The 24820-nt window shown below is 35.5% G+C and overlaps 1 protein-coding gene across 1 annotated transcript; it reads right to left on the bottom strand.

Moving 5' to 3' along the window:
- Positions 1-17931: 17931 nt before the first annotated feature.
- Positions 17932-23935, bottom strand: LOC113350086 (protein SUPPRESSOR OF GENE SILENCING 3-like). Its single transcript, XM_026594158.1, has 3 exons — positions 22662-23935; positions 19501-19802; positions 17932-18464 (listed from the first exon to the last, which is right to left on the bottom strand). The coding sequence occupies exons 1-3, from the start codon at positions 23768-23770 to the stop codon at positions 18115-18117; spliced, it is 1761 nt and encodes a 586-aa protein (XP_026449943.1). The 5' UTR covers positions 23771-23935; the 3' UTR covers positions 17932-18114.
- Positions 23936-24820: the final 885 nt, after the last annotated feature.

Below are 24820 nucleotides of genomic sequence, written 5' to 3' on the forward strand. Positions count from 1 at the left end.
TTCATTATATCATGGAAAAAAATTTAGAGTCCTAATTGGTGCTAAAAATCACAATTATATCAAAGGCATCAAGCTGGAGGAACTATTATGGTGAAACACGTTTTGAACGCCGTATATGTTCACCCAATATGTTACGTTCAGATGTCTTGGTGCATTTTAAATAAGCTAAATCAGTTGCAAAGAAAGTGTCACAAAATAAAAGAATATATCTTACTTCATGGAGTATATTGTGTTATCCAAGTGAAAAGCAGTATCCCACCAACTTTTTCATTCGAAAACTTGTATGTACAAAGTTGTCACAGTCGGTAGCACTAATAACAGTGTAGATCGCTATCTGATATGTAGACAGGTTTTACTTGGACAATCTCAAAAATCAATATCAACCTAGTATGTACTCCTATTGTTATAAGAACCGAATTCCAATAAGAACAAGTCTTGTGATCTCTTTTTCAAAATAAGAATTCCCAAGAATAAAACTTGTAGGTTATATGCAGTCTTTTAGGCTTAAAAACTATCTAGGTTATTTAACATACTACTTGTGATATTTCTTTTATAAAGATAGACAATATAATGTAAAAAAGAAATAAAAAAGACACCAGAAATTTTGTTAACAAGGAAAACTGTAATGTGCAGAAAAACCCCGGGACCTAGTCCGGAACTTGAACACCATATTGTATTAAGCCGCTCCAGACACTAGCCTAGTATCATACTTCGGAATTGAATGTAGTTGAGGCCGAACCGAACCCACGAGCAATTCAGATTCAGTTGTGCTCTTGTACGCCTTTGGATCTCGCAAGACCCTACGCAACACGATTCCCCTAGATGACGTTGAAAAGGAGAGGGTACCAAGTACACCACCAAATTTTTCGTTCGGAAACCTATATGGACAAAACCTAATATAATTGCAAGTAGACCAACTTAATGATCCTTGAAAATATGTATATGGAGTTTATATCTCTATCTATTCTCAATCAATATGTATAGACTAAGGAGTCTGCAAACCTGATTGTTAAGAAAAATACGTGGACAATATCTAAGATCAATCTAGTCGTATCCAAATAATCAAATTAGAATTCTGCCAAGTAATTAACTTGTTATCCATCTTCCAAGATACGAATTTTACAAGAAACAAGTTTCCTAACCGATCACAATTATAGTAGAACCTCTATATAAGAATTCTCCGTAGAGGAATAACCTCCATATAAAAATAAAAATTTCTGGTCCTGACTTGGGCCAGTTAAGTTTAAGAATAAACTCCATATTGGAATGAGTTATTTTTTTTTCTAGTTCCGGCTTAAGGAACTTACCTCCATATAAAAATAATTGACATTATTGTATTGATAATATAAGTCTTATCATACATTAAAATTGAACACACAAAGATTCTTTTTACCATTTTGCAAAATCCTTTTACTTTCTAGCAGGTATGATTTTATTTTATTTGCACGACTCATTCAAATATCTTTGATCATATGATTTGTCAAATTTTCATATTGTGGTTGAGTTTTGTGTGGATTGTGCTACATAGCAAACTTCATATATTCATACATGTGACACTAAACAAAATTTAACTAGTATTTTTATTGCACATGTACATTTTGATATTTGTTGTGCGAAATTATGTATTTTTCCTAGGTACATGTACAACAAATTTTCCTTGATATTTTCAAGGTAGACCTCCATATAAGAATAACCTATATATAATAATACTTTCTTGTGGTCCCTAGGATATTCTTATACAGAGGTTCTAATGTATATCGACGTATCTACTAAGATTGAATACGTACTACTTGTGTAAATCCTATTATAAAGAAAAAAATATAATACAGAAAGTGAAAAACACAAGACACCGGAAGTTTTGTTAACGAGAAAACTGCAATAGCAGAAAAACTCCGGGACCTCGTCCAAAGTATGAACACCAAACTGTGTTAAGCCACTACAGACACTAGCTTGCTATCAGACTTCAGACTGGAATGAAGCTGAGACTGAATCCACCCTCCAAGAGATTTAGTTACATCCGTACTCCTACGTCTCTTGAACCTCGCAAGTCCCTACGCAATTGATTTCCTTAGCTGACATTATTTATAGCCTAAGACTTTCTTTAACCTTAGTGAAGACTTTTGACACCAATCTGCCTCTAATAAATAAGCATATTTGATTTCCTTTTAGATCAAAGATCAAGGCTTGGAAATTTGTTTGCAAACCTCATGAATCCGGAACACTTAAACTCACTAAGATGGGAAGCTTGGATTCTTTACCACCTCTCAAGAACAATCTTCAACTTATCAATTAAGAATAATTTTCTGATATATATCTTGAGGAACCAAAAAGTCTGAGACGAAGAGAATTTTGTGATTATGCTATTTATCTTGCCTGAAAGAGATTACAAAAACCTCAATAACAAAAAAGAAAGATCGGGATACACGAACTATCAAGGGAAAAGATAGTTGGACCAGGCTTCACGAATCCCCAAAGCGAAGTCTTTTAGTCGTAAACCTAATAACGTTTCATATAGGAAACTTAGGTAAATAAAGGACGACTATAGCTATCAACTAGGGCACAAAGTGCAGGGATTGAATTTCTGGAACATATAGAATTCTTTGAGCAAAAAAAAATTCACTCACGAAACCAATTATCAAACTAGAAAGGTGAAACACAATTTTAGCCTTCCTTAAGTTTGTACATAGGATAAGTGTTTACAATATCATTACTTGAAAAATAGTTAGAGGGGTGTGGATGAGTCCCAACATGAGAATTTTTTATTTTTTTTTAAATCCAATTTTGTAGTAAGAATAAATTGATATTTCAGTAATGACTAAGACAAGAACCAGAGTATTTAAACCGAACAAGATTCAATGGAGCAGGGCTCAACATGAACAATTGTTATTCTCTATTTAATTGATCGATTTGACAAATAATTTAAATACCTGAGAAAATGATGAATGATGGAAGTTCAATTAATAATATTCAAGAAACAAAATGATATGTTTGACCCTAAGCCCTCGAGGTGCACGGATCTTGTCTCTTTTAAGGGTGCATGAGACAAGAAAACATCTTTTCAACACAATTAATTTGTGTTGAGGTGAGCGTCGGTGAGATCACCACAAGATTCCTGCACAGTTTGTCAATCTCCATTTTTATTGATCGTATAGATCTCAATATCTTCTTTCCTTTAGGTTTATCCTTTCTGTTATAGCATAGCTCGGTTGAATCCACCAAGCGTTGGTATGTCAAGTTCGGTTGTCATATTTTAGTGAATCACAACTCATTTAAAGAGTCGCTTGATTATTTACTAGATTCAACTTCGTATAGGTTAGCGAAAAAGTTACTAGGATATGAGACTTACAAGTATTACATGAAGACTTGAAGAATGTGAAGAAGTCAAGAGCTATAACGACGACATCATCCTTCCACTTGAGGTTCGTAATATTTGACTTGAATTGTTTCATTCCTAACGTATCTTTCAAGTCGTGCATATTGAAAACATAACTGCGAAGCTGTGAATGATTATACTCTAGTTAGACATAGTATTAAGGAATTACAATACGAAGTATAACGTCTATCTTTTGAACTTCGTATATAAGACATTGACATAATCGTATGAATGCTATTGTGATTATGTGTATGGGTATGGGTGAAGATTTCGTCCTAGGAAACAATGTTTAGCATTCGTTTAAAGGAAGTACAATTCATAAACTTGTTTTATGAATCGAAAGGGAAATCGCTAGGCTTATTGGTATTGTTATTCATTGCAAATCTTTGGATTACCAATATGTGTATTTAGTATAACCGCTCATAACTTGTTTATGTATCTTAGTAAAACTATTCAGAAGGCCTGACTTTTGTATTGGTATGACTTTTATTAGTGAAACAGATCTTAAGTAATCACCTGAGATGGTATGGTCGATATTTGTAATTGGGGTGACCATTCCTAGTCATTGGATGACCGATCCTAGAACTTGGTTGGGACTAATCACAAGATGGTAATCGATCCTTCTAGTAGGTTAACAAGTTTTAGTAATTGGTGTGACCGATCTTATAACTTTTGCAGCCGAATACAAGTTTATACCATATATATGTGGTAGCCGATCCTAGTACCTAGTCAACCAACTGTTGGTAACTAGTGTGACCGATCCTAGTACCCATATGGAGGTAGAACCGAAAATGGTTTTGGTAGAACCGTTAAACCCATGAATGGTGATTGAATGTTTTTCATCAATCACATAGTTCTTGGAAATCAGATGAACCAATTCTAAACTTGTTTCGAAGTGTGGCAAATCGGTTCCAAGATTGTAAATATGAAAAAGTATTTACAAAGTAAAGATGTCGACATACTTTGAACATGTGCAGTAACTCTTATCTTTTATTGTTCAAAGATATTCCTTAATATATAAAGGAAAGAATCACAGATCGAAATAAATTGAGAATTTTTTAATTAAAGTCTTTAGTTTTATATGCTTTTAATTTCCAGCAATTAAAATGCATATCTTTAGAAAATAAAAATTGGTAATGTGCATTTACTAATTGGATATTTTCTACTGAGATGTCGGTCATTACTTGGATAGAGCATTTCCAGGAATTATGAAAACCGAATTTGGAAATATATAGCATATCTTGAGAATATTTTCGGTTTCCAAACTTCCTTGGTCTATAAATATTGAAGTTTGTATTTCAAGAAAACTAATCCTCAGAGCCAGCAAAACTACCTAGTTGTGTTCTTACTGGTGGAGCTGTCTATTCGGAGAAGAAAGTAACCTAATTAGGCAAAATCTCTTACGACCGCTCGTTTTAAAGACTTCTTTGGGATTGGGAATCTCTACGAGTACCGTTGGTGGGAAACTAGATAATTGAAGTTTATTATTAGTTTTCGATTGATTTGATTGACTAATGGTGGTTGAACTTTGATTGCACCTAGTTTGTTTATGCTTGAGAATCTTCTCTTATGATATAAGATTCACTCAAACTAGATCGAAGTTTCGACGGGGATCTTTAGACTGTTCGTAGATCTAAAGACGTCTTGTGATAACCCATTGTTAATAGACTCCATTCTGTGTGTGATTGATCACAAGAGATTCAAGTTGATTGTGTGCAGGTGTTTATTTATGATCTAAGAATATTTAAAGACAAAGAAGATTGCTTGTTTGAGTTCATAATATTTGGTGTGCACAAAACTTGATCGGCTGGGGATCCAACTATAATCGGTTTATCTTTGTGATAACCTTGATTGATTAGTTGAGTAGATCGGCATCAATATATTGTCTTTGTGACTAAGAGTATTTATTGCAAAATCTAGGCAATTACTTTGGTAGTTGTACTGAGATAGATCAGAGAATCTGACAAAGGAGTTTATTGGGATAAACGAAAGAGCCTTTTGTCAAACTCATATCACTTGTTTTAAAAGAGTTGTTACCATACAGATTTGTTGTTCCTTTACTGTTTGGAATACGAACCAAAGGAATTTTTCCAAGTGCGTGACTTATTACAAGTTGGAGGCGCGGGGATACAGACGGAACTAGGTGAACTATATGTTTAGTTTCTTGGTCTCAACTATATGAAGTTGGTATCGATTTTGTATAGCGGCTTAATCCTGAGAGTATTCAATTCTGGACAAGGTCCCGGGGGTTTTCTGCATTTTCGGTTTCCTCGTTAATAAAATCTTGTTGTGCCATTTACTTTTAATTTCCGCATTATAATTATTTTATTATAATAAAAATAAATTGCACTTTGTACGTTAACATGGCACTTGATACTGATCCCATTGGTTTCGGTTATTTCCGTACCTTTTATCAAGTGATCACTTTGTTGTTGTATTGTCTCAATTCCATATCGATATACAATCAAACAAAGTGTATTGGTTTTCTCCACCTGCCTTTGATATTTAATTCACGAGTTAGGCCAGTTCGGACTAACCCTATATCAAGTGGACATTGTGTTGAAATATTCCTTGAGTGATTGTATCTCCAAGAGGTTTATACACAGTGGGTCTTGTATAGGTTGTGATCAAAATAAAAAGATTGTGGTGTATTTGGGTATGCTCTTCTTTTCAATTGGTATCAGAGAAGGAAAACACGAAAAGATCTAACAATTTGTGTTTGGTGCGATCCAACCTATAAGATATGAGTCAAAATAAGAAAATCAAAGCTAAACTTATGAAGAACTCAGTTAACGTATGTCAAGATAATGAGAATAATATCTCAGGAAAGGTCAATGGAAATTGGTCTCGTAATTCTTTTCGAAAATCAAATAAAAAGTCTATGACTAACAACTTGATTGAGATTCAGGTTCAGGTTCCTGATCAGAAAAGAATTAATCTGAAACTCAAGAAACATGTTTTGGATTCGACTCCAACCTCTAGTGAAAAATCTTCTGAAAAGAGATTAGATTCACTAGACTGACCAAGTTCTGGTTTTCATAAAATGTTAGAAAGATTTTTTAAACATGTTGAAAGCTATTCAGAAAAGGGAAAAACCATTGACAGCCTAGATGATGTCCTATAACTTATTGTTCAATTGAATGTAAGAATTTGTGAAGGAAATCGAGAAACACTCGGTCTTCAAAATAATCTGGCAGATTATTTGGAACAAAAAATGGCTTTATGCAACGAAGTTCATCAACAGACTACAGAGTGTGAAATTCTTACTCAATTGCTGGAGCATTAACAAATAAGGAATAAGATCCTTATTGAAGATCTTCTTACAGAGACATATCGAAAGGTATATCTAGACAATTGTTTAAAAAAAATCCAACAAAGAATTGATACCTTAAGAGAACATATAAAATTTCTTGAACAAAAGACATCAGCAATTTGTCAATCGGCAGATCTAGACCACACGGGTTCAAGTTCAAGGAACATACCATCCTGAGCACAAGATGTAATCAAGGATATAGTATCTCATAATATTCCTAATGAAAAGGATGGATTCAAAACCCACACAAGGGATCATGATAATGTCCTTAAAAGTAAGAAGGAAGAAATTCCTCAAAAAGAATTTAGTGAGGAAGATCCTCACCTCAACGCTTAATTGCGTTGGAATGTGCATCCTTACAATGCCCAATCTACTGATGTAAGGAAGCACACATATCTGGGCAATCGGTATCCTGTCAATAATATCTTATTCAACATAGAGAGTTTACACAATCTACCTAAAGATGTTTAATCTGTCTCCATGTGCAGAAAAGTTGTCTTACAAACAACTTGTGTAAACATGATAAGTTTCCCTATGTAAAGTAGTTTTAGATACGTGATCTAGAAGGTTGATTCTTTCTAAATAGTCTTTGTGATTGTCTAACACATTAGATGCGAAAATCTTTTCAAATCTACTCAGAAATATTTATTTAAGGCTGACTCCTATGTTTGGAATGTGTTAAATGATTTTCGAATATATGAACTCATATTATTTGAGAACCTATGGTAACAGGATGTATCCTCAAACCAGATCTCAAGTAAAACTTCTGAAAGCCTTGAGTGGAATCACTTCTAATGAAGCTATTCATCTTGTTAATACCTCCAAGAAATCTGGCTGTGAAGATAAAGAAAATGAAAAGGAAGATATGACCCCATCTCCTTGTCTAAAACAGTTTGGATGCTAAGATTGATATTATCAATCTACGACAAGTCCTCCTCAGTATTATCGGAACGCATCATAGACAGACAGCACTACTAAGAATTGTTATCCATAACCAAAGAAAGCTGATTAAACTTGGAATCCGTAATAGGGAGTATGCTCGGAATATTAATCGAAAGGTTAATGCTTTAGCCTGTGAACATAATCAAGGTATTGTGTGCAGAATCCGAGATATCAGTCGAGATGTTGTTGATTAAGATCCTGAAAATTTTGAGGAAATTGAAGATGATCTTTGAAAAATATGTTAAAAATAGACATTAGTTTTTTATTGTTTCAATAAAGTCTATTATGAATAAAACTATCTATTATTATGAATAAAATTATTAGTTTATAATTTATCTTGTGATAGTTTTAAATTACATAGCTTGTGCTTGAATGCTTTATATTATTGCTATGCATGTTTATGGGATGTTTGATTTCTGTTTTCATAACCTTGATATTCGATCTCATATTGTGTGAACCCTTATGGTTTGGGTGACTTTTTGGTTTAGCAGGATTAAGTTCTAGCCCATGTTGGTAGGCTTTATCAAAGGATTATAAGGGTTTCTTTTTGAAACTCATGTGTGAAAAAGTCACAATATGTTGAATCATTTGGTTTAGCATAAAAGCATATGTGTTTCGGGGTTTCAACTTTTGCATTGCATTAGTTAAAACCGGTTTTCAACCTTTCTCTGGTAAAGGTTGGTCCTTGTTGTTGTTCTTTTGTTTTGGCGAGAGGATGACAACATAACGGGGGAGAGTTCTAATGTAAACTTGCGCTTAATGCCATATATTTTTGGGGAGAAGAGGATGCGTAACTTGATGTAACGAATTTGTTAGTTAATCGTTTTCCTGTTTAAGAAAAGCCTGATTTTATTGCATATATTTATTGCTTTTGCTTAACAAAATTTCGGTACAGTTGATGTTTATTCCATTATTTGTGTATGGATATGTGTGTGATTAAATTGTTTCCGGTTAAGAAAAACTATTGTTATCTTGCTTTATTGTTTGGTATCAATTGTTTAGGCTTACAAAATTACGGTGCAATTGCAGTACTTTAATGTCTATGTTTGTTTCAATTGCTTCCGGTTGAGGTAAATAATTATGCAAGTTGATTTATTTGGTTTTTATGAATTGTATATGGCTTAACAAAAAGGGTTTTCGGGATGAATTGTTTAGTCCAATTTGATTCCGGATAGGAGAAACTAAGTTATTTGATCTTAGTTAGACTTATCAAAGTGGAGGTTTCGGTTATTCAAGTCTAACCGAATTCCTTAACAAGAAATGTTAGTTAACTAACCCAGTACTTGTCTTGTTTAAAAGTGAAAGGTCTGAGTTATTATTTGAATAATTAGAACATGATGAGAAAAATAGAGTTAATTCTGATCTTTATTTTGGTCTTATCAAATAAGTGATTGTATTTGTACAATCGGTTTAGCAAAAGAACTAAGGTGCTTAGTCAATTTTTGATTTGCTAAACTATTAGGGAAAATTGCTTCAGGCAATTGTTTCCTTAGTAACATATCAAAACAAAAATACTTTGTAGTTTCGGTTTTGATATTGATTATCTAAAATGGTGTGTGGAACCCTCGTGCTTAACTCTTATAGGTTGCAAGTATTTTAAGATTTGTAAGATCCTTTCGGTTAGTCTTTTACTTGATCATACCTTTGTAATTTTGTGACAAAAAGGGGGAGAAATATATGGAGTAAACAAGTGATTTGGTATCACTAAGGAAAGGACAATGGTGCTTAAACGTTATATCTAACGAAAGAGTAAAGCATAGACTAAGGGGGAGTAACATATCATATTGACACTTGTAGTTATATGGACTACAAAGGGAATAACAAAGACATGCGGATTGAAAATACACATATCTTATATTTAGGGGGATATTAGATTTGTTATTATAATGTCAAAAACGACATTTATGATTGAATGTATATAGGTTATTGTGTTGTTGAAACTCGGAATCAAACATATGTGTAATGAATTCTTCTAATATGTTTATCTATATGATGTAAGAGTTTTTTCACTAAAATTGACAAAGGTGGAGATTTTTAGAGCATAGCTAGGTTGAACCCACCAAGCGTTGGTATGTCAAGTTTGGTTGTCATATTTTAGTGAATCAAAACTCATTTAAAGAGTCCCTTGATTATTTACTAGATTCAACTTCGTATAGGTTAGCTAGAAAGCTACTAGGATATGAGACTTACAAGTATTACGTGAAGACTTGAAGAATGTGAAGAAGTAAAGAGCTACAACGACGACATCATCCTTCCACTTGAGGTTAGTAATATTTGACTTGAACTGTTTCATTCCTAATGTATCTTTCAAGTCCTTCATATTGAAAACATAACTGCGAAGCTGTGAATGATTATACTCTAGTGAGACATAGTATTAAGGAATTACAATACGAAGTATAACGTCTATCTTTTGAACTTTGTATATAAGACATTGACATAATCGTATGAATGCTATTGTGATTATGTGTATGGGTATGGGTGAATATTTCGTCCTAGGAAACAATGTTTTACATTCGTTTAAAGGAAGTACCGTTCATAAACTTGTTTTATGAATCGAAAGGGAAATCGCTAGGCTTATTGGTATTGTTATTCATTGTAAATATTTGGATTACCAATATGTGTGTTTAGTATAACCGCTCATAACTTGTTTATGTATGTTGGTAAAATATTCACAAGGCCTGACTTTTGTATTGGTATGACTTTTATTAGTGAAACGGATCTTAAGTAATCACCTGAGATGGTATGATCGATATTTTTAATTGGTGTGACCATTCCTAGTCATTGGATGACAGATCCTCGAACTTGGTTGGGACTAATCACAAGATGGTAATCGATCCTTCTAGTAGGTTAACAAGTTTTAGTAATTGGCGCGACCGATCCTATAACTTGTGCAACCGAATACAAGTTTATACCATATATATGTGGTAACCGATCCTAGTACCTAGTCAACCAACTTTTGGTAGCTAGTGTGACCGATCCTAGTACCTACATGGAGGTAGAACCGAAACTTGTTTTGGTAGAACCGTTAAACCCATGAATGGTGATTGAATGTTTTTGATCAATTACATAGTTCTTGGAAATCAGATGAACCAATTCTAAACTTGTTTTGAAGTGTGGAAAATCGGTTCCAAGATTGTAAATATGAAAAAGGATTTACAAAGTAAAGATGTCGACATACTTTGAACATGTGCACTAACTCTTATCTTTATTGTTCAAAGATATTCCTTAATAGCTAAAGGGAAGAATCCCGGATCGAAATAAATTGAAAATCTTTGAATTAAAGTTTTTAGTTTTATATGCTTTTAATTTCCAACAATTAAATTGCATATCTTTAGAAAATAAAAAATGGTAATGTGCATTTACTAATTGGAGATTTTCTCTGAGATTTCGGTCATTACTTGGACAGAGCATTTCCAGGAATTATGAAAACCGAATTTGGAAATTTATTGCATATCTTGAGAATATTTTCGGTTTTGGAAATTCCTTGGTCTATAAATATTGAAGTTTGCATTTCAAGAAAACTAATCCTCAGAGCCACCAAAACTACCTAGTTGTGTTGTTACTGGTGGAGCCGTCTATTCGGAGAGGAAAGTACCCTCATTAGGCGAAATCTCTTAAGACCGCTCGTTTTAAAGACTTCTTTGGGATTGGGAAGCTCTACGAGTACCGTTGGTGGGAAACTAGATAATTGCAGTTTATTATTAGTTTTCGATTGATTTGATTGACTAACAGTGGTTGAACTTTGAGTGCACCTAGTTTTTTTATGCTTGAGAATCTTCTCTTCTCATATAAGATTCACTCAAACTAGACCGAAGTTTCGACGGGGATCTTTAGACTGTTTGTAGATCTAAAGACGTCTTATGATAATCCATTGTTAACAGACTCCGTTCTGTGTGTGATTGATCACAAGAGATTCAAGTTGATTGTATGCAGGTGTTTATTGAAGATCTAAGAAGATTTGAAGACAAAGAAGATTGCTTGTTTGAGTTCATAATCTTTGGTGTGCACAAAACTTGATCGGATGGGGATCCAACTATAATCGGTTTATCTTTGTGATAACCTTGATTGATTATTTGAGTAGATCGGCATCAATATATTGTCTTTGTTACTAAGTATTGATTGCAATATTTAGACAATTACTTTGGTAGTTGTATTGAGATAGATCTAAGAACCTGACAAAGGAGTTTATTGGGATAAACGGAAGAGCCTTTTGTCAAACTCATATCACTTGTTTGAAAAGAGCTGTTACCGAACAGATTTGTTGTTCCTTTATTGTTTGCAATACGAACCAAAGGAATTGTTCCAAGTGCGTTACTTATTACAAGTTGGAGGCGCAGGGATACAGACGGAACTAGGTGAACTATAGGTTTAGTTGCTTGGTCTCAACTATACGAAGTTGGTTTAGATTTTGTATAGTGGCTTAATCCTGAGAGTATTCTATTATGGACAAGGTCCCGGGGTTTTTCTGCATTTGTGGTTTCCTCGTTAACAAAATCATGTTGTGCCATTTACTTTCAATTTCCGCATTATAATTGTTTTATTATAATTAAAGTAAATTGCAATTTGTACGTTAACATGGCACTTGATATTGATCCCATTGGTTTCGGTTATTTTCGTACCTTTTATCAAGCGATCACTTTGTTGTTGTATTGTCTCGATTTCATATCCATAGACAATCACACAAAGTGTATTGGTTTTCTCCACTTGCCTTTATTATTTAATTCACGAGTTAGGACAATCGGACTAATCCTATATCAAGTGGACAGTGTGTTGAAATATTCCTGAGTGATTATATCTCCAAGAGGTTTATACACAGTGGGTCTTGTATAGGTTGTGATCAAAATAAAAAGATCGTGGTGTATTTAGGTACCCTCATCTTTTCACTTTCTTTTAGAATCGATCATACTTTGAGGGGATGAAAAAGGAATGGAGTTACACACCTTAGAGGGGTTTGACTTTTGGAAGAGTTTAAGAATATTTGTCTACCGACTAGCCCTCCATTGCAGTTTGTTGCCATACCTTACTTATTGTTTGTACTTGAAGCACTACTTGAGTCTGTGACCTTCAGTGGTACCATAAGGGTATGTTCGGTCGAGAAGAGGTTCTGGAGTACATACAGCTTCAGCTGATAGACACACTTGAGATATTCCTGAAACATCAGATACATGATTTTCATTAGAAGGAAAAAAATCCATTATATCCTTAAAAGTTATGGATGAGTGATCTTCAAAAATCTTGTAAAGATTGATATTATCATCAAGATTAGATACTTCAGCCAAAAGTGATATGCTTGAACTACCCTCTTCTTCTGAATCATAGTGATGAGTATTTTCATCTAGAGTTGTAGCAAGAATCTTGTTACCAATGTATGTTCTTCGATTTGGACACTCATTAGGTGGCTGAATCTCTACACCGAGGCATATCCTCATCATCATTATCATCATAATACGATCATGTGGTTTGATTGATGATGATGAACGTTCTCTTGAGAACCGTTTATATTCCTCTTCTTAAGAAGATCTCCAAACTGTCTTGTAGTGAGAGGAAATAAAATTTCAAGATCTTCGTCTGATAATTCGTTAACAAAATCTTTCTCATAGTTGCCAACACTTTCACTTTTATCAAGTACTTCAGTATTCTTAAGTGCTTTGAAGGAAATATTTTTTATCAACTTTAGTTTGCTGTTCATGATCAAATATCTTTAACTTTCCAACCATGGTACTTCTAGAAAGTGCGGAAAGATCATTTCCTTCTGCGATAGCAGGTTTCTTAGACTCATATCGGGCTGGCAAGGATCTAAGAATTTTCATCCTAGTGCGTAGCTAGCATTCACTACTTCAGACAATTTGTGATTAAATTCTTCAAACGAGTCTTCATTAGCCATACGAAGGTTTTCCCAGTCAGAAGTCGGGTTTTGAAGCCTCTCCGCGGTATTCCCTTCAAACACGGTTTCTAAGATATCCCAAGCATCCTTTGATCTAGTGCATGTAGACACATGTTGTTGAAGATCTTGGCTTATGGCATGGATAACAGCGTTTAAACCATCAATTTTTTGTTTAGCATTACTGATTTCATCAACGCTATATGTATCTATATCTTTTGGAAGAGCAGCTGCTCCTTCTCCAGACATTGGACCATTATATCCATCCCCAATAAGAACCCATGTTTTGAAATCATGAGCTTGTAAGAAGGATCGCATAGCTAATTTTCACCATAAGTAATTTGTGCCATCGAAGGCTGGTAGTACGTTAATCGAGATTGCACTCTTGTGCATTATTTAGATTGCCACAAACACATACTTGTTAAATCTAAAGGTGTTTGCCTGCTCTAATACCAATTGAAAATGAGAGGGGTACCAAGTACACCACCAACTTTTTTGTTCGGCAACTTGCATGGACAAAACCTAAGACAATTGCAACTAGACCAACTTAATGATCCTTGACAATATGTGTGTAGAGTTTATATATCTATCTCTTCTCAATCAGTATGTATAAATTATGGAGTATGTGAACCTGATTGTTAAGAAAAGTACTTGGATGATCTCAAAAATCAACATCCTAGATCAATTTATTCGTATCCCAATAATCAAATCGGAATTCTGCCAAGTAATAAACTTTTTATCTATCTTTCAAGATACAAATTCTACAAGAAACAAGTCTTGTAATCGATCACAATTATATGGACATATTTACTAAGATTGAATACACACTACTTGTGTAAATCATGTTATAAGTACAAACAATATAATGCGGAAAGGGAAAAACACAAGACATCAGAAGTTTCGTTAACGAGGAAACCGCAATAGCAGAAAAACTCGTCCAGATTTGAACACTAAATTGTATTAAGCCGCTACAGATACTAGTCTACCATCAGACTTCGGACTGGAATGTAGTTGAGACCGAATCCACCCTCCAAGAAATTCAGTTACAGTCGCGCTCCTTACGTCTCTTGAACCTTGTAAGGCTCTACGCAATTGATTCCCTTAGCTGACGTCCTTTACAGCCTAAAAGTTGCTTCAACCTCAGTGAATACTTTTGATACCAATCTTCTTCTAACATATAAGCCTCTTTGATTTCCCTTTAGATCTCTGTTTGCAATAGACAAAGCTAGCAAACTTCACAAATCTGGAATACTTACACTCACTTAGATGAGAAGCCTGGACTCTTTAGCACCTCTCAAGAACAATCTTCAACTTATCAATTAAGAATAGTCTTCAGATATCTATCTTGAGGAATCACAAAGTCTGAGACGAAAAGAACTTTGCGATTACTATCTATCTTTCCTGAAAATGATTACAAAAACCTCGATGACAGAAAAGCAAGATCAGGATACACGAACTATCAAGATAAAAGATAGTCGGACTTGGCTTTACGAATCCCCAAAGCGAAGTATTTTAGTCGTAAACCTAATAACGTATAGAAAACTTAGGTAAATAGAGGACGAGTCTAGCTATCAACTAGGACACAAAGTGTTAGAGATTGAATTTTCCAGGTGAACTATTTATAGTTTTTCAAGACTAAGGGTTGCCTAGAAGCCAATCTAAGATAACTTGAGAATCAAGCAAACACTTTTTCTGTTTAGATGAAACTATAATTAGGGTTTCAAGTAATCATGTGATAAATTATCTTGAAAATACAATAAAAGAATATACACTATGATCCAGTTATGGAACCATGTCTAATGACCGTTCTTTTTTGGCAAATATGCCTTTCGAACCATAAGCAAATTGATGTTCATTTACCCACCTAAGAGTTTAATCATGATATGCACACACATAAGTATTTAAGTGATCAATGATGTCTTAGAAGTGTTTAAGAGAGTCATAGCAATGCTTAACATATTTAAAAAATAAATATTTAAGCATCTGTTAAATTCTTCTGGGACCGTTGGTGAAACGGTTTGTGAACCGTAAGGCTAGTTCACGAGTCAGGATGATATAGTTCGTGAACCGAGTTCGCTAACCCTACTCGGCTCGAGAACTCAGATTGTAATGAAATATGCTAAGTGTCAAGTTGGTGATGTTTCAATTATAAACATTTGGACGTCAAACTGGATTCCATCTATGTCTACTGCTCTTCAAGATTGGGATGAACTACATCTTAATGACTTACAATGGGTATCTCAATTGATGAAATTACATGTTATTCAATGAAATATTAATCATCTGCAACAACTTTTTATATTCAGTCTTAACTATTCCTCTTCAATTAGAACAACCGGACACCCTTATTTGGCCTTTCACAACAGCATGTATCTCTACAATTACTTTAACTTACAAAATGCTTTGTGCTATGAATTCTCCCAGCAATGTGTCTCTAAACTTGTTACACAACAATTTTGGATTAAATTTTGAAAATTAAAGATACCATATAAATTTCAAAAAAACAATTATGGGAAAATCTTCATAATGCTCTAACAGCTAAAGCTCGGTTGTCTCAATATGTGGATAATTCTTATCAACAATGTGTTCTCTATAATACTGGTCATTTTGGGGATATAGATCATATGCTTCTTCATAGTTCATTTACTCAAGTTGTTTAGAGAAAGTTTTCGCCTCAGCATTTTTCTTTTGATGCACATTCGACTCTTTTGTCATTAAACATATATAGTAACTCTAACTCTATTCATATCATTGTCTGCATTATGCACTGTATCCAGAAACATAGATGTAGAGTTATCTTTAGTAACTTAAATCATAACCCAAACACATGCATTCATCAAATAAGTTATATTACATTTGTCTGTATTATTTAGATATTGTTTCTGATAACAATCATGTTTTGCATCATTCCGTAGCAGTTAGAAATACTATGAACAATACTTGGCAACCTCCTCCTATGAATGCTTATAAAGTTAACACTGATGCTTCCTTCTGTCCTCATTTTTTACTATATGGAATTGGCATTATAAGAAGAAATCATGCAAGACAAAATATGGTGGGAAAAGGAGCAGTAAAAAGGGCAATCAATATTTATCAAGCTGAAGCCTGGGCTTCGTTAGAAACTATGGAAACGACGACTACTTATGGTATGGTTGGACTCGCGTTATTTTTGAAACTGACAACCTTAACATCAGTTCTTATCGTTAGGAGAATGCTCCAATCCTTATGAAATGTGTAAATAAATGTAATATTAACTTTGTTTGGCCTTGTGAGTTTGTTCATAGAGTGTGTAATAAAATTACTGATACCTTGGCAAAAACTGCTAGAAAACATAATCTTTGTGGAAAATGGTGGTTACATCCACCTAAATCTTAATTTCTCACAAAGATAATGATGTAAGATTAATACGATGGTTTCTTTGTTAAAAAAAAAATAAGAACATCAACTTACTTTTCCGGACAGTGACACTTTTGTATACCCAATCCAGTAGGTGCTGATTTTTTCCTGACTTAACTTGCTCGTCTAAATTTAACTCATTTGGGCACGAGTTCACCTCAAAAAAAAAAACAAAAAACATATCTAATTCTGGGTTAATGCATTTAACTCAATCTATGAAATAGCAGCGTCATATAAAACTTCTAAATCCTGTCAGGTATGAGCCTACGAGTCAAGGATAAAATTATACATGACTTGAATACCCCCGAGCCTGAAGTGTTAGCCGAGTCAGACTTTGATTCATAAATAAATAAATTAACAACTTTTAATTTGAATCGAGTCAGATGCAATATCAAAATCATATCCAGATTCCGCTACGTAGTTGACAGACTGAATGTTAGATACCGAGCATCAACACGAAATCAGAAATAAAACTCAGAAAAGACAACCGGAAGGGAAATTTGCTTAGGCTTAGCAATCAGCACCACCAACACTAGTCATTAGCCAAATAAGCCTTTAGTGCACTGCCAACCATAAGATTGACAAGTGGTTTGCTTTAGCCGGTCAAGACTTGAAGATTACAGACAGTCTAATATTTTCTGGCAGGCATGAAAATTGAATAAGGAACATCACCATATCCAACTGTGCAAAGGAAATCTAAAATTCTACTGAATTCTCACGCCAACCAAAGCTAATATCTTTATCTACTGTGCATAGTATCCTACTGCCATGAAAATTGAAGGAACACCACTGCCATAGCCAACTGTGCAATCGAAATCTAAAATTCAACAGAAATGTCACGCCAACCAAAGCTAATATCTTTACTGTGCATACTATGCTACCCAAGAGACAAAAACAAAAACAAAAACACAAAATTAGCATGGCTCATGCGGCTACCCAGCAATGTTATGGTTGAAGGTTAGTTTGGGGTCGCACCAGTTAACCTGAAAATGCCAACCCCATTGAGGCAGTGCTTGTGCAAGTGTTTGCCAGAAAACAGTCATCAAGCATATTGAGCTTCTGAATTAATTGAATGCAGTAAACATATTCTGAACCTCCTTTCCGATACTAATAGAAAAGAAAAGGAGCAAACAGAAGAGTTTAATCCTAACCATAAACTTATAGCTTATAAGAGGCACACTAGTACCTTATATGATCTGACAACTAGTTCTAAAGCCTGTATTCTCTTCTGCTCTCTATCACGGTCTTCTTCCTCGTATCATAATCAACTTTGTCAAGATCTGATGCAGTTCCCAAATACCCAAATAGGATTCTAGTTTTCTCGCCTGTCTTCGGATCCACCCTGACCAAGTTAGGGTTATTTTCATCATTCCTACCTGACTGTAGAGATTGAGCACGGGCCCAGCCACCACGCCCATGATTATCCTTCTCAAAGTATTCTGCCAGGCGCATGGCCTCCTTCAAGGCTGGTTGATCAGCTCCAAATTTCACCAACGTAATGCCCAAATGACCATCCTTACCAAACAAGGACTTTGCCTTGCCACCGATAAAACCGAGATCTGAAAGGCAAGAACAACATAGAGAGACCAGGAAAATCAGGTCGTGAAATACATCATCCAAAGAATATCACGTGTTGATACGCAATGATCCATCTCATTTCTACAAGATAGATCTTCCTAGATTTTTGCTACTAGCATCAGGAGACCGGTAAAAAGATTGATATGGATATCCACGAGGCACTCTTACAAATAGTACAAGTAGCTAAACCTTAACAGAAGCAAAGAAAACTCATCACGGTGTAGTGCTGCATAAGATCTCATTGGAAAAGAGGGCAATTGAGAACATGCAAAAGGGTAAAAAGGCACTCAATGAAGCACCTCCCCACGAAACTACAAAATACCTTCAGCAGATACAATATAAAGACAAGCATTAAATGAATGATTAATAGCGAGTTCAGGTGCGGAACACGAAAGTTTTACAAGGACTCAACCAGGCAATTAAAATTGGAAGAAAAGTCGAGAGTGAAGTCACTTCATCGAAAATGGAATGTGACCATCAAGAAGCAAATGGATGAGATGGCCAAGTTTGTCTACAAATACAGCAAGTGGTGGGTAACAAATCAGAGCTCGATAAAACAGTACTTCTCTTATGAATACTATCAGTCAGTCCAAAAATAAGATTAACAGGGAAAATTTCCAAAAATCCAATTACAACAGGATTTAGCACGTAGAAATATCTAATGGCACTACGAGCATGAAGTTGCTGCTATTGTCATAATGCTCCGTACCAATTTTTCACCTTTTTGTCTAGGAGGAACTAGCAGGCCTATTGGATTTACTTCCTAAAATATCCCCCAAAACAAACTCAACACTAAACCAATTGTTGTTCCATCAAAATTCGTTCATGGCCAAGAACCTGAAAACTTAAGGTCAGTTAATGCAGCAAAAAGACAAATGAAGCACTGCACCAACTAAATGACTTTCTGGCCTCAATCCACTCTTTTTTAACTATGGCTTTGCGACATCGATAACAATAATATTTGTATGTATACACCCATTCCAGATAAGATAAACAAGGCTTAGCAACATATTATACCTGTAAGTTTATTATCCATCGTTTTGTTTCCCATACCCTCCATGTGGCCATCTTTACCCCGGCCTGAATTTGTGTTATGAATGATCACCAAAGGTGGCCACATTATAAGATCATCCCTCCTTGCTGCTGCTTCATCCGCAGATAATGACTGGTAACTCTTGGAGTTTTCAGGAGCTTTTGCATAATTCCAACCCATTAAAACACACAAAGCCTTGTGTAGGCCCAGATGATCTACTCGCAAGTCAACTGAGTTGTATGTGTGCATAATTAGACCATGCATATCCGAAAATTCTTTAGAAGCCCTGTTTTTCCCACCAAGAGCATGGAGGAAGAGTAACATATTCAGCGTTTTCCCTCTAATTTTAGTCAACCAATAAAGTAATAACCTACTACAACAATAACATCACGGGTTTGTGACAACAGAAGCTAGTGAGCAAAACAGATAATGATTAAAAAAACTGGTAAAAAAAACCTGACCTATGAAAAATTATGCATGTAATGAAAGACTAAGCCGATAACACAATCACCAGAAACAATGGCCAACCTGATCGAAGACTGGCATCTATACTTCAGAAATTGAACATTACTTGCAACAATACAAAATAATCAGACAATTACTCAGCATAATTGTGCCTTTTTTCGTGTGAGTGCTTTATGAACAAGCACATTTTATCCAGCTCGTGTATATGCCTAATAATAAGGGAAAGTTCAACAATGTTACCGAGGCAACGACACTTTACAAGTAACCAAGACAACGGCAAATCAACTGCATAACACAAACCCACAGCACAATCAGTATTCAAAAATAAAATGCTGCTCCCACGTTGGTAATAAATCCAGCCTGATTAACAGCCAACTCAACAGACAGGAGCTTTGGAATTGGATCGTGATAAACACATTGACAGATTGGCACTAGCGTAAGGAACCGAATAGATGGAAACAACAACAATCTCTATCAAATAAAAAAAAAATTGATCACCATCCAACATCATGAGGAACAACACAGTTGAACAAAGTAACTACATCCACATGTGACAAAATATACTAACAGTAAAAGGCGGAACAGATGTCCTAGCAAAAACATGCACTTACAACAAACAAATGATACATTTTCAGACAGTTATTGGGCATAACTAGTGCCCCTTTTCGTGTAATTGCCTTATAAACAAGCACATTTGAAACGGTTCATGTATAAGCCTACTAAAAAGGCAACTCTAATGAAAGTTACCGAGGCAACAAGAATTCACAAATAACAGAGACAACATCAAATCAACTGCATAACATAAACATCCAACACTATCTTCCACATTGAAACCTAAATCCAGCCTGATTAACAAGCGACTCAACAGGCAGGAGAATGGGAGACGGAACAGAAAAAAAAAAGTTCGACGAATAGGATCTGCTCCAAAAGATGAACTAGCTAACCAATGATGAAAATAGAAATGAAATCAAACAAAACAATCATCTTTCTTCAGATTAAACTGTATGCAACCAGATGTCCGCACTAACTAGAAAGAGAACAAAATCTCACACAACTTTTGTGGTGATTGAGAAACGTATGAGATTGATAACAGTTTTAGTACTGTATAACCAACCACAACTTCTAATCAACACAGACATTTCAAAAGCTTCCTTTTAAGTTGCAGAACTTGTTGTACGAGCAGAGGCGATTCACTTGAGTTATATGCCCGTATACAATATCCTATAATTTAAAACTCACCAGATCAGAAATACCTACTTCCTGAGTAGCAGAACTCGTTAGGCGATCATCAGGCGGCTGAGGGGGCCTAGCGGCTGGAGTGACTAATCACTTAATCAGAAACTATGCAGATACATTAAATATTTCGCACATATGTTTACATTTTTTTTCACTAGTTGTAGATACACAAAAATAGTATTCAACATCATGAATTGGTAAACATTTCATAAGAATAACTGAAATTCAGTTCAAATGATAAATATTTGCCTCATCAGTCTATGCACAAAATGCCTAAAATTCAGCCAAGCCTAGGTGCCAGATTTTACTGCACAGCCTACTTCATCAGAGCAGAATTCCCACATTGATACATCCTCTAAATTATAAATTATTATAGCTCATCTCATTTGCATAAACATGATCCTGCATATGGTTAACTATAACACGAATAACAAGTTGCACACGAATTAAACGATGGAATAACATGCAGCCCCATATTACGTGTAAGGCCTACTCTTCCTATTCTTCCTCCATAAGTAATATATGTTTCTATATAAGCTAACTTCAGCATTATCCCATTAGATAAATCAACTTCTTATGCCTCAAATACAAAATGAATATAAAGGGTCCTTATCCCCTGAAACCAAATACGATGTGCAGTAAAATACCACTACCACACATATTAGTATACTTCTATGCACAAACAAAAAACCTATCGTTTTGGCATCGAATCCTGAAGGAAAACCAGTTCCTTCATCATTGACTACGGTCACTAGCAACTATATGCCTATATCATCTGACTCTTATCCAAATTTAACTGACAACATTCTAGAATTCAATCGCAGTAGGTAGAATTAATTATCCTGGCCTACTTACCCTAAACTTAACGAAGAACCACATTGCTACTCAGACATATTATTCCCCTGAGACTACAGTCAGTTGACAGCAAACATAACCTTATCAGATTCTATCAACAGCCTTAGTTTGCAATAAAAAGACATATTTGAATCTAGATTTGACTAGAACAACTACAGGCGGATCACATTAGCTACTAGAAAACTATCCGTTCCTACCTAATCTGTTTCTCCTTCGCTAATATCCAGGACAAAGCAAGTGCCTTGATGAGAGTTCCATAATCCTTAAGTAGCAAACTACAAACAATAACCAACACAAACAATCCTAACACAAAACAAACTAAGCATCTGTTAGAATTTATATAACTCTACATATCAGCAGACCTAGTTCACTTAAGCTAAATACGGACATTGGTACATCCTGGAAAACCCTATAACCAATTATATCAGCAAACTTTTAGAGCTAGAGGCCCACCTTTTAGATCCTTTAAAGTCTTAAACTAACATATCAGCATAAAACTTGAGCCTTTGTTAAGATTAATATCAACAACATCCAAAACATGCTAAAGACGATGAAGCATAGAATCAAGTACATCACAATGTTATCAAACCTGCCACACGCGAGGCATTTCAAACGCCCATGCTTTCCATCCTCCAAAAATTCCTTCCTTTGAGCAGGATTTTCATTTAGTAATTGCACATAGTGGAGAAACGATTTCTTCAATGCATGTGTATCAACATCAGAAAACTTAGAATTCGAATCATTCCCATGTCCAACATGCCGAGAATGGGAACTACCATAATCTCCTCCAACTCTCAAATGCTTTTGAGACCTATGATCATCCATTCCTCTACCGGACAACATTGGATCCCTACCAAATGGACTACTTGTTCCAGCTAAATAATCACCACCACCTCTGTCAGCATGTCCCAAAGGAAACCCATTAGGATTTCCATACTGTAAAAGCTGCTGTCTTTGCCTAGAAAATGCATCCCTTGGGTCTCTTAGATCTCTTGGGTCTCGTTCGTCTCCGTCTCCATATTTCCTCTTCAAGGAACCACCTTCAGGTGGCAGCAATGAACCACGTCCATCCAACCCTACGGAATTCCAATAATCACCCTGCCCATTACGCCCATACATATCACCACCGTGTTCACGATGAAATCCATCACGAGGAAAATGCTTATCAAACCCAAATTCAGGCTCACGACCACCACCACCTGGTCCGAAAGGATAATACCTCTCATCCATATGACGTCCTCCTGGAAAATCTTGATAATCTGGTGGAAGAGCGAAATATGTTCTTACATTTCCATCAGCCATTACAATTGTTCGTCTCTCCAACATGTGAAAACCATAAGCGGGAGGCGGCGGTGGTGGACCAAAATTAACAGGATCTGTAAATGGAGAACCACCACCACCATTAAACATTCCAGACCCACCTGAAGGGGTATAAGCTTGATCAGGTTGAGGTTTGGATGATGAACTTAATTTTGTGGTTGTTGTTGACTCATCTTTTTTAGGGTAAGAAGGTTTAGAATCTTTAGACGAAGAATTAGGTTTATGATCAGATTGAAAATTATCGTGATTATTATCCCATCTTGATTTCCGGAAAGAGGACTTCTGGAATTGGGATGAAGATGTTGATGATGACCCTTTATGGTTATTGTTATGGTTATTGGGGTTTCCACCTACTGCCATCTTTTTCTGGTTATTCATAAATTAGGGTTTGTTATATCTTCAGTTTCTGGAGGTTGAGATGAGAATGAGAACTGTGGAATTTAGGTTGCTTATTGATGGGAGTGTGTTTGGGGAAGAAGGTGAGGCATTGGCGTATAAGCTCGTCTCAGAAATTTTTAAGTCCACACGATAGAGGAATCCCTTGTGAGTTCAAGCTTCCGATTTTCCACCCCAAAAGTCTAATTCAGTAAAAACTCGGTATATTAAGGCCGGTTCCTATGGGCGTGGCAAACTTGAGAGTTTGTCAGTTTTGCATCCACTATGGAGCTGGCAAATTGGCAAACTGGTCTGGCTTAGGCTAAGTCTTATGGGCTAGATTGGCAGTCAAGTGTTGCAATTCAAAAAAAAAGTGTGGTCGCAGTTCAACTAGCAACGAGATTGAAGCGCTGAATGGTTCAGCGCTCAAAAAGTGACCTTTACGTTAAATGGTTCAGCTCTCACAAAAATCACAAAATTTGATCTCACAGCTGAAATTTAAAGCGCTGAACCATTCAGCGCTCAAAAAGTAACTTTTACGTTGAATAGTTCAACGCTCACAAAAATCACACGGATCACAAAATTTGATCTGACGGTTGAAATTTAAAACGCTGAACCGAACAGCGCTGGACAATGGTCCCAAATGACGTGGACTGCTAATCTAGCTGCTAGATTAGCCATACCATAGGACTTAGGAGGTTGCCCTAGCTGACGTGGATTGTTAATCTAGCTGCTAGATTAGAAGACCATAGGACTTAGCCTTAGCCAGGCCATATCAAGTTTCCACCGAGCGGTGGAGACTCGACCGCTCGGCCAAGACTACACCGCTAGCGGGACTTATAAGACCGGTCGGTCTAGTTCACACAGCTAAATAGAATATGATCCAACGGCCATAAGAGGGGGTTAGTCAATTGAGATTTACAGAGATATCAAGAGACTTTTTACGCAAGAGAATTTAAGAAACTCTCTGTGACTTCGTAGATTTTGGGAGACTCTCTGAGTGATTTTTAAGGAATCTCGGTGACTCGTGAAGACAAAAATATATAGGACTTT

The sequence above is a fragment of the Papaver somniferum genome, chromosome 2, assembly GCF_003573695.1.
Source record: "Papaver somniferum cultivar HN1 chromosome 2, ASM357369v1, whole genome shotgun sequence".
In the NCBI taxonomy this organism is placed as follows: Eukaryota; Viridiplantae; Streptophyta; class Magnoliopsida; order Ranunculales; family Papaveraceae; genus Papaver; species Papaver somniferum.